This window comes from Strix aluco, chromosome 17 (genome assembly GCF_031877795.1).
Source record: "Strix aluco isolate bStrAlu1 chromosome 17, bStrAlu1.hap1, whole genome shotgun sequence".
In the NCBI taxonomy this organism is placed as follows: Eukaryota; Metazoa; Chordata; class Aves; order Strigiformes; family Strigidae; genus Strix; species Strix aluco.
In genome coordinates this window covers 15,045,577-15,060,242 of record NC_133947.1, presented here as the reverse complement: position 1 = coordinate 15,060,242, position 14,666 = coordinate 15,045,577, and the positions used below count along the sequence as shown (strand labels likewise).

Sequence of the window (14,666 nt, the reverse complement as noted above, 5' to 3'; positions counted from 1 at the left end):
TTGGCTGCCACCCCCTCGGCCGCTGCCTCGCCCCTGCCCGCACAGCCCCACCGGCCCAGACAGCTGTCGGCACAGTCAAGTGCAGATTTTGCTTCCAGCAGAGCTTTTTCTCCGTGCCGCCCTGCGAGGGGTTATCAACTAGTGCTGAAGAAGCTGCCGAGATCCACAGCTGTTCAGCGTTCGGAAACACAAAATGCCATGAATCGCCCGGCAAATGGCCGAGCAGATTGCAGCGTCCCAATCCGTCTGCGCGAGCGGGACCCCTCGACCAGGATCAGAGCCCAGAGCCTCCAGACCTGCCCAACAGCCTCGTCCGCAGTCTTGGGGCAGCTTTGCAATTCTGAACTCATCCCTTTGTCCCTCCGTCGGTTTTACAGACACGGTACAAGAGTCCCAGCGTTCCCCTGGGAATGCTCCCCACAGCACGGCAGACGTGCTCGAAGGCCGCACCCCAGCACGGACGGGCACCCCTCGACGCCCACCCGCACCCGACGGCGGGCAGGGGCACCGCTGCCGGGCTGCCCCCGCCTGGGCAAGGCTGCGGTTACCGTCACCCCCCGGGGAAGGGGCACGCCCGGGGGCAGCCTGGGACACCCCGTACAGCCCAAACCCACCGGGCCCCACGGGTGGGCAGAGTCCGCGGGGAGGGGCGAGATGAACTTTGCTCGTGGGTGTGTGCCAGTGCTCTCCTCCTCCTCCTCCTCCTCCTCCTCCTCCGCCATCCGCAGGGCAGCTGCGCCCGCAGCCGGAAGCCCGTCACCCCGACGGGGCCGGACCTGCAGCCCGGGCCCGGGGCTCGGAGAGCGCTCGGTGTCCGCCGGTGTTGCGTGGCCAGCTTTTCCCGAGGCTTAAAAAAAAGCGGGTGGGCAAGGCACGGGGCCGGGAAGGCTTCGGCGCGGAGAATCCCGGCGGGGGGGTACTGGGGGCCGGGGGTGGCGCCGCTCCCCCGCCCGCCGCGCTCCGCACCCACGCGGCGCCCCCGCCGCGTCCCCGAGCCGCCCCCCGATTGGCCCCTGCCTCGGCGCGGCGCCGCCGATTGGCCGCCTGTCAGCGCGTCGGGCGCCGCCGTCCGCTGCCAATCGGCGAGCGGCACCGCCCGTCGCTCCGGCGTCAACGGCCAATGGGACGCCGCTCCCGCCCCCCCGCCGCGGCGCCCGGCGGCGGGCGCAGCCAATGGGCGGGCGACGGGGAGGCTCGCGCCGCTTTCGCGGCAAAAAGGATTTGGCGCGCAAAGGCGCGCGGGGCTGGCGCGCCGAACAATACGGCGGCGGGCGCGGAGCCGAGCGGAGCGGAGCGGCCCCGCGCCCGGCATGGGCCGCGCCCCTGCCCGCGCCCTGCCCGCCGCGCCGCCCGCCGCCCCGGCCCCGGCGGCCATGGGAGCCATGTGAACCATGGCGGCGGCGGCGGCGGGCGGCGCGGCGGGGCTGGCGGCGCTGCTGGGCAGCGCCTCCCCGCACCTCCTCATCGTCTCCGCCGCTGAGGAGCCCGCGGGCGGCGGCCACCCCGACGCCGACCTCCTGCTCTTCGCCACGCCGCAGCCTGCCCGCCCCGGCGCCGCGCCGAGACGGCCCGCGCTGGGCCGCCCGCCGGTAACGCCCCGGGGCCGGGACGGGGAGCGGGACGGGGGACGGGGGCCGCGGAGCCCTGGGCCCGGCGGGGCCGCGCCGTACCCCGGGCCGTGCTGTGTATCGAGCCGCGCTGTGCTGGGCTGCGGCCAGCCGGGCGATGCGCCGGGCCGGGCTGTGCCACGCCGTGCTGCTCCCTGCTCCGCGCCGGCACCTGCCGTACCCTGCCGGGCCGGGCCGGGCCGGGTGTGCCACGCAGCCCACCTGCCGAGCGCGGCTCTGCCCCGGCTGCCGCTCCGGAAGCCGCCCGGGCGCTGGGCCGTGCTTTGCCTCCCCTTCCTGCGGCCCGCGCCTGCTTTGGGGCGCTCCCCACACCGTGGCGGGGCCCCCCAGGGCTGGGCCAGCCCCCCCCCGTCCCCGCTGGCGTGTGTGGCAGCCGGGGAGCCGCTTCCATCGACCCGTTCCTGCCGGGGGCGAGAGCTCCCGCACCCCGCGGTGCTGTGCCCTGGCGGGGGCTCTCGGGGGGGGCCCTCGCGGCCACCCTCCGTCGCCAGCGCTGTGGGGGGCAGCGGGGCCGTCCCTCTGATGAGCCCCGTCCCTCGCAGGTGAAGAGGAAGCTGAACTTGGAGACGGATCACCAGTACATAGCAGAGAGCCTGCCGGTGGGCCGGGGCAAGGCCAGGAACCCCGCCAAAGGTACCAGCCCCGCTCCCCCTGACCCCCCCCCCAGCCTGGAGCAGGGGGTCTGGCCGCCCCACGCTGCTGCCCGTGGGCTTGGCTGTGCCTCCAGGCTCATTCCTGGCAGCTTCTCCCCATACCTTCGTGTTGGTTTGGAGAGGCTGTTCCTGGGGCCAGGCTGTTTCTGGCCACTGTTCCAGCCCGTGCTGTTGTCCCCTGAGCTGGTGACACGGTTGTCCTGCCCATCTGCTGGCCACCACACCAGCTCCGTCCCCCTCTGTGCTGGAGCTGCCCACATGGTGTCGGTGCAGTGTGCCAGGTGGACCCTCCATCATCTCCGCGCTGAGCCCTGCCTGGCTCCTTGGTGTCACAACCCAGCTTGCGGTCACAACTGAGCACGGGTGTCAGAGCCTGCGCCAGGCCCTGCAGCATTCTTCCCTTGGGGGATGTGGGGAGCTCGGCCCATTGCCCTGAGGAAGCAGATGGGTGCTGGTCCTGGTCCACGAGCCACCTGCGAGCATGGGGAAGTGTTTTAGGACATCTCAGCTCTAGCACTGGGTTTCACTTGTGGCTAAATCACACTTGTCCTCGGTGGCTGCAGGGGCAAAGTCTCCTGGGGAGAAGTCCCGCTACGAAACCTCGCTGAACCTCACCACCAAACGCTTTCTGGAGCTGCTGAGCCAGTCGCCTGACGGCGTGGTGGACCTCAACTGGGCAGCTGAGGTCCTGAAGGTGCAGAAGAGGCGCATCTACGACATCACCAATGTCCTGGAGGGCATCCAACTCATCACCAAGAAGTCCAAGAACAACATCCAGTGGCTGTACGTCCCTGGACTGGGCTTGTGGGGCCGTGGCTGGCTGTTCCCTGAGATGGGGGAGCCACCTGGGCCAGGCTCAAGTGGAGTGGGAGAAGCTCAAGAGTGGTGTCACTGGGAGCTTCTGCTCAGGGGTGGAGTGGTGGCTCCCCCTTCCCATGGTCTACGGCCCTGGGCGAGGGCCGCACTTCTATGCGGGTGGCTCCCGGGCAACATCGGTATTCCTGAGTCAGCTGTGAGTTCCCCTCAGGCTCCTCAAGCCAGCCTGGGGAGTGGGGGGGCTGCGTCCAGGCTGAGGGAAGGGACCCCAGGGCTGTGCCTGCTGGGAAATGCCCATAAGGCTGATTCCCTGGTTACGGGGTGGCCCAGGTGGGGACAGTGCATGGGGACAGCCACGGTGTGGGGCAGAGGGAGCGGTGGGGTTGGGCTGCTGATGGCTGTGGTGCTCCCCAGGGGCAGCCAGGCCACCGTGGGGGCCCCCGGCCGGCACCGGCTGCTGGAGAAGGAGCTGCGGGAGCTGCAGGCTGCCGAGCGGCAGCTGGACGATCTCATCCAGACGTGCACGGTACAGCTGCGCCTGCTCACCGAGGACCCTGCCAACCAGCAATATCCTTTGGTGCGGGGCCGGAATGGGGCTGGCTGGGTAGGGGGGGGATGTGGCTGAGCCCTGAGCTGAGCCTGGCCGTGTTGCAGGCAGGGCGTTTCGCAGTCCGCCCTGCTGCTGTGTGAAAGCATCCCCATGTCTGCTCCTTGACCCGCCACACCGCAGCCTATGTGACCTGCCAGGATCTCCGCAGCATTGTGGACCCCTCGGAGCAAATGGTGATGGTTATCAAAGCTCCCCCGGAGACCCAGCTGCAGGTCTCAGACCCAGCAGAGGTGAGCTGGGGCCACCCTCTACTCCCCATGTCTGCACAGCCCTCGGCAAAGCCCAGCCCAGGCTCCCTGGACATCCTTGCCCCTCCTTGTCTCACTCGTTTCCCCTTTCCCCAGGCTTTCCAGGTCTCCGTGCGAAGCACTCAGGGCCCCATCGATGTCTTCCTCTGCCCCGAGGACAGCTCGGGGGTCTGTAGCCCTGTCAAGAGCCCCTTCAAAGCCGCCGCAGAGGAGTCGTCTCCCAGCCATTCACAGGCCAGAGCCTCCCCCCTCCTGCATCCTGCCCAGGACGTGAACATGCCGCTGCTGCCCGGAGAGCAAGGTGGGCAACCGGGGCTGGGGACAGGGGGGCTGGTGTGATGGCACAGGGGCTCTTGCTGTGTTTGCAGCTGTGATCCCCTCTGCTGTTGGCACAAGCAAGGAGCTGGGGTGATGCTCGGGCACCTCAGCAAGGCAGGGGGGTGGGAAAGCAGGTTCTCCTGCATAGCCAAAAAAACCTGCTTGTTTGGGTTTTTTGGCAAGTATTGTGGGATTTACGGCTGCTTCCCATCCCCGCAGAAACACTGCTGCCGGGGACAAGCGCGCTGCCCAGCAAGTGCCCGGCAGAGGAGGTGAGCCTCTCGCCACTGGCCTCCATGGACGCCCTCCTGGAGCAGAGCAGGGAGGATTTTTCGGGTTTCTTGGCGGACGAGTTCATCAACCTGTCGCCGCCGCAGGCGCAGGACTACCACTTCGGCCTGGAGGAGGGTGAGGGCATCAGTGAGCTCTTTGACTGCGACTTTGGGGACTTCACGCCCTTGGACTTCTGAGGCTCTGCTGGGGTGCTCAGGGGAGCTGCCAAGTGTGTGGGGGGGCCCACCCCTGGGCTCCTGCCCTTGCAGGCAGGGTGGGCAGGGCAAGCAACCCCTCCAGTGGCAGCACCCGCAGCTCCTCTCCCTGTCCATTTTTGCAATATTTTCTTCTTCCACCTCCAGCCCCCCCCCCCCCCCAGCCCAGCAGGAGCTGGTGGCGTCCCTGGCTCCAGCCCCACGAGGGGGATGCCAGGGTGGGGGTCCCATCTCAGGGGACCCCTCACAGAGCCCTAATCACGGGGAGGGGCTGCCCAGGGCAGAGCCACTGCCCCCCCCCCCCAGGTGCCCGTTACGGAGCTTTAAGCAGGCCTATGTATAGATTTGATTAATTTATTATTGTCCCCTGGGGACAGTGTTTAATTTCCCAGGGGGGTTGGGGGGGGGGCCGTGCAGCAGAGTCGGGGTGCCGAGAGGTTTCGTCACGCTGGAAAGGGAGGGGCGGAGATGTGGGGTGTGCTGGGTTGGGGGTGTCCCTCCCCCCCCCTGCGTGGGGGGGGGGGGGGGCTGTCCAGAGCCCAGCTAAGTGTGGGGTATTTATTTATTATTTATGGTGTGTGGGAGTTCTCCCGGAACATGGTGGGGCAGGAGGGAACAGGGGGACGGTGCTGGTGGGGGGGACATGGAGGGTCCCGCCAGGGACTCGCTGGCATGTCCCAGCTTTGCTCGCGGCCGAAAAGGGGCTGCTGGCGAAGCCACCATGGTGGCAGGTGGCTGTGGGAGGGGGACAGGGCTGGATGGGGCTGGCGGCCCCAGGACCGTGTGTATGTCCCCTCGGAGGGGGACACAGGGGTGCCCTGGGGGGGTGCATCTCTGCAGGCGAGGACCCATTGCTGTCTCCAGGCTTTTCTTCCCCTCCCCACGCAGCCATTCAAGCCTTTCGTCTCTGTCTCCCCCTCTCTGGCCCACTGCGGCTGGGAGAGGCGGAGGGGAGGAGCGGGGTGTCCCGGCACCCCTTGGGGCCGGGCTGGAGACGCACTTTCACTTTTACTGCCTTTTAACAAGCTTGTGTTCCTCTGAGCTTCGTGTTTAATAAAGGTTTCTACTGACTCTGGCCTTTGGTGCAGGGCTGTGTTCAGGGGGCTGGGGGCATTAGGGGTGGTGGGGACCTCAGCCTGGGAAACCAAGGGGTTTGGGGTTATTTGGGGGAATGGGGGGTGTTTGATTTTGAACTTGAAATGCATGACCAGGTGTGTCACTGCCTGGGGTTGCAGGAAGTGCTTTGGTCCTTGGGGTTTTTTTTCCCTCCCTGCAACTCCATGCACTCCCGTGTGTGGGATGGGAGCTGGGGCTGATCCTGCCACCCTCTGCTCCTCCCGAGAGGGTGTACCCCAGGGAGATATGGCTATGGCTCTGGGGGGGGGTCTGCTTATTTCGGCAGTCCCATCCTCTGACAGCCCCTGTCCCCTCTCAGCTCCTCTCCTGCCTGCCCCCCTTCCCTGTCTTCCCCCCGGTTTTGGGGCAGTGTTTGCACAGGTTTGCCCAGAGCCGCAGCCCCTGTGCGGGGAGGAGGAAGGCAGCGTGGGGCCTGTGTGAAACCAGTCCATGCATCCACCACCCCAGCAGGCTCCCTGTGACTTCCCAGCTCCCCTGTTCACCCCAGCACCTCTTTGTCCTGCCTGAATGCAGCTGCCAGCACCACTTTGTGGCCCAAAGTTTGAGGTTCCCGTGTCCCTGCTCACTGGGGACGAGCTGGCTGCAAGTGGCAGCCCTGACCCTGAATGCCCCCACCCCCTCTGTGGCACACTGTTCCCTTCCTGGGGAGCAGGGGACATCGGGGGCCCCCGGGGAGGGATGCTTGGAGACTCCAGGGGCTCCCTGGCAGCCTGGGGCAGGCTGAGGGGGGCTATGGCCCCCACCCCAGTGGCAGGCAGGTATGTGCCACTTCCTTCCCATATGTGAGTGCTCATTCCCTCTTTCTGCCCGGCCTCCTGCCTGTTTTTCCTTTAAACAGCCTGATAAATATTTCACCCCGGATCATGTTGCATAAGCTCACCCTGCTCCTGTGCCAGGTTTTGCAGGGAATGGGAGCCCAGGTTCCGGCCAGGCTGCCAGTGGGTGCTGGGGTGGCACGACAAGCCCATCACCGCTGCCTCCATCCTCATGTCCCCATCCCCAGCTCGTTGTGCTGCCGCAGGATTGTTCTTACTTCAGGACACATGTGGATAGCGGTGTGCCAGTGTGGGGTAGCAAACCTCATGGCTCAGCCTCATCGTGGTGCCAGCTGCCCTGCTCCCAGCCCTCCTCCTGCAGCCCCTGGCACTGGCCAGGGCTTGGGAGTGGGGCCAGCTGGGGCCCTGGCGAGGAGGGGAGTGTGCCATGCCGTCCCAAAACCCAACGGTCAGGAGGGCAGTGGCACACACAGCCTGTTTGTCCCCTGTGCTCGAGTGGGAGGAGCCAGTGACTTGTGTCACCCTGTTGCCCCATCAAATGGGGCTTTTTTGGGCAATTAAACTGGAAGAGCTCTCCTGCTGCTCTGGTCCATGGGGCTCCTGCCCCACAGAGCCAGGGGCAGGGGGACAGGGAGACCAGGGTGGGTTGGACATGGCCCCCAGTCCCCTGTCTGCTGCATCCTTCTTTGCAAGGTCGATCTTGGTCACCTGAGGTGACAGAGGTGCTGAAGCTTTCATGATTTACTGCGGGGTGCCCAGCCCAACCGTATGCCAACTCATCCTCGCCCCTGCGCTTAGCAAGATCCGGCACTCCTTCTCCTCTCCCCCTCTTAGTTTCATTTTTGTGGAGGATAACAGTGATCTGCACTGCTGCCCAAAGGGCTGAGACCCTGCCGAGGGGGAGGGGGCCGTTGGCTTTCAGGGGAGCCAGTGGGCACAGGGAGACAGGAGAGGACTCACCAGCGTCCTGAGCTCTGCAGGACTGCTCCTGCGTGAGAGCTAACCGCCAGTCACAGCACAGCTTTTCCCTTTTCCCCTGAGCAAAGGCGAACCTCTCTGATGGCATTCACCATCACATTCCCCTAACAGGGAGCCTCATGGGATGATGAGCCCTTGGGACTCCTGGTCCCCATGAAAGCAGGCCTCCCGGCAGGGACAGGAACGCATCCCCCGCTGCGGCAGCGCAGCCCATCTCAGGGGGAATGCGTTGGCGGCTCCACACGAGCCAGAGCACCATAAAAATAACCGCTCTGCCTCCCAGGGATGATTCATGATGCAGCTGAAGGGCTTCCCTCCTGCTATTTCAAATTGCTGGAGAAAGATCTGATGATAGCTTGTGTAGGGGCTCTCATTTCCAAAGAGCACATGGTGGTTTTGGGAAGCAGCCCCGGGCGCTGCCCAATTTTATGAGTTATCTGCACCACAGATGCTTTTCTTTGTCAAGTGAAGCAGACACGGTGTGGGAGGTGGTCACCCTGGACACATCCTGTGTGCCCCATGTGTCCTTGGTTCCTGTTCGCTGCCATCTCCCTTTCCTTGGCAGCAACCCTGCAGGGACTGTGCCCGTCCAGCTCTGGGGGTGCCCGGTGCCATCGGGCTGCGGTGGCAGCTCCATTGGCACTGGCAAATGGTGCAGCAGGTGGGCAGGGATCTGCAGGCTGAGCTGTGCCAGATGTAGATGTGGTGCTGAGCCCAGGCAGTTGTGGGGTCTCCTGTCCCCGTGCTGAGAAGTTTGGGCTCAGAGGAGTCAGGAGAGTCCAACAGCGGGATGAGCTCTGGGACAGGCTGGCAGTGGCTGAGGGGCAGCGTTAGATGCTGACACAGCATCGAGTTTGCCAGAATTCATACCTTTAACCTAATCCCCCTTGGAGGGTCCAGGCAGGTTTTGGGGTCTCCATAGGCCCCTGTGGTATGTCTGGCCCGGGGTGCTGTGCCCCTGCCAGCACTGCCTGCTGCCTGCCTTGCTTCTGCATCCCGACCCACGCTTCACTATTTCCACTTCTGAAAACCACTCACATTTCTTCTGCAAGAAAGTAACTCAGGTAGGTGAAGCGCAGCAGCGTTTATTCACCAGGCACTGGTAAGTGGGTGCTTCGTTTAATTCCTGCCTGGTTGTGGTCCTGTGCCCCCCGTGCCTGGGGAGCAGAGCAAAGCCCTGGTCTGGTGTCCCCCCCGAGCTGGGCTGAGGCCATGTGTGCCTTCCCTGCCGGTGGCTTTCGGGGTGGCTTTGGAAGGAGCTGGGGGCAACCGCTGCCTCCTGCTGCCGGCAGAAGTTTTGCTCTGGACTTTGGCCTCAGGACCTTCCAGCTGCTCCTTCTCACACAGACACTCATGCTGACCCCGAGGTGCCCTGATAGGACCTAGCATGGATTTTAGCAGCACGGGAGTGCAGAAAGGCCCCCCCAGGGCTTTGCTTCGATCCACAGCAGAGCCACGCCATCGCCCAAGCCCCTTCCCACACTCCCTGGCAAGGTGCTCTGTCCCTGCTGCCGTAGGGTCTCCCCTGCCTGTTTCTCTAGCGCCTGCCTCCATTTTAGTTTGATTTGATGATGGCCACGCTCGACAGCTCCAGCTCTTGGACCTCCTTCTGCCTCCCCAGGGGCAGGGGACAGCCCTGTGCTGCATGGGCTGGGTGCACGTGCTCCCCGGAACCCTCAGATACCCCCATCAGGTCCCAGGTGCACTTTTTCCGCCTCTTTTCCCTTGCACACACCCGGAGCAGCTGGGAGATGGTAAAAATAACTGATGCATCCTTGCAACTGCTCCGGGCTCAGCTTGCAGCTGGTTCTCCCTGGGGGAGGAGGAGAGCGAGCAAACTACACGTGCCACGGCTCGGTCACGTTGGGCTAGGGAAGTGTCTTGGTTTTGAGACCTGGGTTAAGAGAAGCAGAGCTCAGCAAAACGGGTTGGCCTCGAGAGGTCCATGTGAAGGGAGAGGTGGTGCAGTTGGAGGCAAGCCCGGCTGGGATTTTGCATCCAAGTGAAACTGGTGCATACCCCTTTCCATAGTAAAACCCCAGGATACTCCGAGAGGGATGGGAAGAAGCCCACCACTCCAAGAAATCACCGTGTACCCTGGGAGCAGTATGAAGCTTTGCCCAGGCACAGCTTTATCTAGTTTATTTACCTAATTAGCTGTTCCTTGTCTGTGAAAACCTCCGAGGACAGGCTGGGGTACAGACATGGATGTCTGTCCTGTTCCTCTCTGCATGCACAGGCCTCTGGGAGCCTGTGCCAGGCAGGGATGGAAGCAGCTCCTGCCTCCTTCTCCTCTTCCCCACAGCCTGCCCCCCACTCCTGCAGCCCCTGTTTGGGGCACGAAGGGGTTTTACATCTTCTCAAGGTACTGGGGACCCAGCGCCATCGGTACAACCCCCTCACGCCTGGTGTGTCACACCGGGGGGCAGCAGCACTGAGGAAAGGCTCCCGGCATTGTGGGCATGGAGGAGCTGGCACCACTGGAAAGTCATTTGAAACCACTCGGGGTGGCGGGGGGACCCCCCCAGGGCCATCCGCAACCACAGTGGGACCACCCATGGCCAAACTAGGACCACCCCAAGGCCAACTGGGGCAACCAGGGCTACCCCACGCCAACTGCAACCACACTGAGACCACCCATGGCCACACTGGGACCAGCTGGGACAACTAGGGCTACCCTGGGGCCAACAGGGACCACCCTGGAACCACCCTGGGACCACCCATGGCCGAACTGGGTGAGTTCAGGCCAACTGGGGCAACCAGCACTACCCTGGGACCAACAGCATCCACACTGGGACCATCCATGGCCACACTGGGACCAACTGGGGCAACGAGGGCTACTGTGGGGCCAACAGCGACCATACTGAGACCACCCGTGGCCAAACTGGGACCAACTGGGGCCAAACTGGGGCAACCAGGGTTACCCTGAGACCAACAGCATCCACCCTGGGACCAGCTGGGACAACTAGGGCTACCCTGGGGCCAACAGGGACCACACCGGGACCCCCGTGGGCCGCACGGGAGCCAACTGGGAGAACAGCGGGTTGCGCTGTGTCCAACCAGGCCCAGCCCGGGGCAGCCCCACAGCCGCCGCCAGGCCGTGCCCACACCCGGGTCACGGCGGCCCCGCCGCGGCCCCGCCGCCGCCCCGCCCCTCTGCCCTCCGCCAACGACAGGCGCGGCCCTGCGGTGCCAATCACTGGCCGCGGCCAACCGGATCGCCGCGGGGGCGGGCCCTCAGCGGAGGCAAAATTGCCTGGCGGCTGCGGAGCCGCTGGGGTGAGTCCGGCTCCGCGGCGCGCGCCCTACGGCATCGCACCGCGCGGTGCTGCGCCCTACGGCAGCGTACCGCGGGGTACCGCTCCCTACGGCACCGAGCCCTACGGCAGCGTACCGCGGGGTACCGCTCCCTACGGCACCGTACTGCGCCCTACGGCACCGCGCCCTACGGCAGCGTACCGCGGGGCACCGCACCCTACGGCATCGCGCCCTACGGTGCCGCAGCGCTCCCTACAGCACCGTACTGCGCCCTACGGCATCGCGCCCTACGGCGCCGCAGCGCTCCCTACGGCAGCGTACCGCGGGGCACCGCACCCTACGGCGCCGCAGCGCTCCCTCCGGCACCGCTCCCTCCGGCACCGCAGCGCCCGCGCCCGGCGGGGCCATGATGGCGTGCGCCGAGCTGCTGGCCGTGTGCCTGCTCTCAGCCGACCGCGGCCCCGCGCCCCGCCGCCAGCCGCTCCCCATCTTCCACGACGTGAGTACCGCGGGGCGAGCTCCTGTCCCACCCCCGGGGCTCGCACGGGCCAGGCGGGCCGCGGTGCCTCCTGGCGGGGAGCCGTGGCGGCGCTGCACATGTAGGTGTCAGGGTGAGGCCCTTTCCCGCCTGCCCTGGCTGAGGAGCCAAGCCCAAGAGACATGCGAGTGGGCCCTGCGGCTGCGCTGGGCCCGAAGCTGTGAATCGAGGCGTGGGTTGTGATGTCTTAAATAATACTTAGTGTTGTATGTTTTTTCTGAATTATGGGCCTCTGAGTGGCTAGAAATAGCCCACTTCTTATCAAGAGCTGGCTGTCGTGACTCCTGGAGCGGGAAGCTGTGTGTGTCTGGCAGGAAAGCTGCAGAAGGTACCGTGTAGCTGTTAAAAGCCGTGGGATCCCACAGGCAGAGTGTGTCTGTTGCCCGCTGCAGCCCCCGTCCCTGCCTGCTCCTAACGCACCAGGAGTTGTGGAGGAAGATGCTCTTTGTGCAGGTTGGAGGTTGGCCAGGCGCCCCGGTGGCTACGGGTGGCTTGGGGGAGTTGAGGGTGTGGATAGTGGCCGTCTTTGTTTTCACAAGACAGGTCCTGGCACAGTGCTTCCCATCACACTGTGTCCTCTCAAGCCCTGCGGTGAGGGTGCTCCTATTGAGAGGGAGCTGTGCGCCCTGGAGCCAGGGGTCTGGGGGAGGTAGTGCCTCTCCTGTGGCACCTGGCAGGGTGGGCAGGCAGCTGCATGCCTGGCCATATCCCAGGGCAAGTGGCACAGCCTGGGTCAAAGCCCACCTCCACTGCTGGAGCACATCAGAGGTGCTCAACTCCCCTGTTCCTGGCTGTCTTTTGTGAGCAGTAGGGTGCCTGGGTCGGATGGGCAGCACCCAGATCTCCCTGGTGGGCTGCCAGCTCTTTCATTCCCTGCCCTGCTGCAGGGACTGGAGAGGAGAAAGCAAGCAAGAGTTAAGGGCAAAGGTTGCTGTGGTGCCCCAGCATCTGGACAGCTCAGGGTGGTGCCAGCTGTTGTCTCTGTCCTATCCCAGTCTGGGCAGTGCCACCTGTGTGTCCCAGTTCATCCTGGAGAAGGGTAGCAGGAGATCTCAGGCAGCACTTTGGGAAGGCAAATGCAATGCCTAGTCTGATCCTCTGCCTGGGAGACCTCCTGACATCACCAGGGAGCAGCTGGAAGGCACAGCTCCCTTGGCCGCAGTGGTACCCCAGCTTCCAGCCGGGGGTCAGGGTCTCTCTCCTGCCGAGGGGGGATTTCAGACTGCAAGGCTCTCCAGACAGCATCATTAACCACACTAATTACTTGGCTGATGGAAGATGGTCTGGAGGGGGGTTGGTGGTGACAGCTGTGTTCCAGCTCAGCTCCTCGGGGCAGCCGCTGAATCCCACATCTATCCCTCAGGGCATCATTAAGCCAATTAAAATGGGAAGTGTTAACAGCAGTAGCGGCTGCTTTCCGGGTTCTGGCGGCTTCCCTTCCTTTTCCCCATGGCTCCCTTTGCTCTGGAGATTGACAGGGTGAGTTTAATATCTCCCCTTTTGGGTCTGGGCAGTTGGCTGGTCTCCAGCTGCCCCGCAAGGCTTGTCAGGGCGAGCTGCTCCCTGCCGCAGCCGGGCAGGATCCCAGCCTGCCCCTTGGGCAGCGGAAAGGCACGGCTGCCCACGACAGATCCCGGGTGGCAGCCAGTGCTTCCCCTGGGGCTGGAGCTGCCGTCTGCCTGCCCGCAGATCCTGCCTTCAGGAGAGGTGAGGAGGAGAAGGGTTTTGCCTGAGACACTTCGCTGCAGGCGCGGTACTAACTGCAGTGCTGCCATCGCAATTGTTTCTCTGTGCAGACATCTCAAGCCTCTGTGAGATTCGTCCCCCAAGCTGCCGCTCGAGGGTTGCTTACTCCCCGCTCGGCATACGAGAGGTTCAGAAAAGCTGCTTGGACAGCCCGCCGTTTTTCGCCAGCACCCGGCCGCAGCCCGCGTTAGCCTGCGGTGGGTCGGTGAGCACGGTGTCCCCGGGGTGGCTGTGCCCTCCCCAGCAGCTGGCGTGTCCCTGGCTGTGTGTCCAGCAGCCACAGTTGCTTCCAGCCCTGTAGGCAGGGAGAAGCCCTATAATGTCCCTCCTTCCTGGGGTGTGGGGGGTTCATCCCCAAATAAAGGCACTGGGTGGGGCTGCGGCTTCTTGGACCCAAGCAGATGCCGGGGGCTAAGGGAGATGTCTCGGGCTTCAGGCAGTGTCCCTGTGTTTCTGAGACTGCAAGCCTGTAGGGCCTCTCCAGCAGCCGATGCAGACCTGATCCTATTCCGAGCCTGGCTTTGCATCGCTTTTGCCTGGCTTTGTCCGAGGGCTGCTCTCCGCACCAGGCTCTTGCACCAGGAGCAGCACTTATCTGTCATTGCCGTGCATGTGCTTGCGCCCCAAGGGGGGGCTAGGAATTGCCCCAAGGGGGCCAGGAGTCACCCGTGGAGTGTGGAAGTGGCTCTGCACTATTTTTGCTTGGCTGGAGTTGGATCCTGCCTCTCACACAGGAGCCATTGGTGTTTTCTGGCACATCAAGGCACCCCTCTGCAGCCGGGGTCGGCCGAGGACGGGCTCACTGGAGGTGGCGAGGAGCCCTGCCGTCCCCAGGGGATGTGGAGCAGATGGGGGCCTCGCCTCCAGGACTCTCACAGCTCTGCTGCTTGTACCACGTTTGTTTATTTTGAGCTTCAGGCAGCTGTTGTGTGTGCACTGGCAGTGCTTTTCTAATGCACCCCTGGAGCAGAGGCTCCTGTGTGTGAGGCAGAAGCGTTAACTGTTTGCTGAGATTCATGCTGAATCCAGGATGGGCTCACCATGGATTAGAGACCTTCTCAGCCCCATAGGATCCCCCCGAAAATTGTGCTCTCCTCTTAGCCCACAGTCAGACCCAGCGAAGCAGGGCCAGCCTGTGAGCGGGAAATGTTTGGCCTCCCTTGAATCTGCGTTTGTGAAGTGTCTGGGTGACAGTTGACTGTCTTTGGGATGAGCTAGCTGGCCTCAGTGACATCTAGAGTCAGAGAAATGTCGTTGCATGAGCCATGTGTCCCTCCGGTGACAGAGAGCTCTGCAGGATTAAGCTTTTGCCTTGATGGAAAGCGGCTGCCCGAGGCAGGAAGGCGGCAGGGTGGCATGGGCATGTGGGACCCGCTGGTGCTGCCCCTGCCCGCAGGCAGAGCTGCCCCTGCCCGCAGGCAGTTCCTGTCGCAGCTGGTAGCAGTCGAGCTCCCAAACACCTCGAGTGAGTC

At 64.3% G+C, this 14,666-nt stretch overlaps 2 protein-coding genes across 3 annotated transcripts in view; both read left to right on the top strand.

Annotated features, from left to right (window-relative positions):
• Positions 1–1,391: 1,391 nt before the first annotated feature.
• E2F1 (E2F transcription factor 1) lies at positions 1,392–5,236 on the top strand. The gene is made up of 7 exons (XM_074843122.1): positions 1,392–1,589; positions 2,171–2,261; positions 2,845–3,064; positions 3,512–3,664; positions 3,823–3,937; positions 4,052–4,256; positions 4,493–5,236. The coding sequence occupies exons 1-7, from the start codon at positions 1,392–1,394 to the stop codon at positions 4,741–4,743; spliced, it is 1,233 nt and encodes a 410-aa protein (XP_074699223.1). The 3' UTR covers positions 4,744–5,236.
• A 5,663-nt stretch (positions 5,237–10,899) lies between these two features.
• NECAB3 (N-terminal EF-hand calcium binding protein 3) overlaps positions 10,900–14,666 on the top strand; it is a 30,515-nt gene continuing 26,748 nt past the window's right edge. The window contains exon 1 of one of the 2 annotated variants that reach the window (XM_074842868.1): positions 10,900–11,409. In XM_074842868.1, the coding sequence (XP_074698969.1) occupies positions 11,317–11,409 (93 nt within the window). In that variant the 5' untranslated portion in view covers positions 10,900–11,316. The remainder of the gene's footprint in view (positions 11,410–14,666) is intronic. The other variant, XM_074842869.1, reaches the window with a different exon arrangement.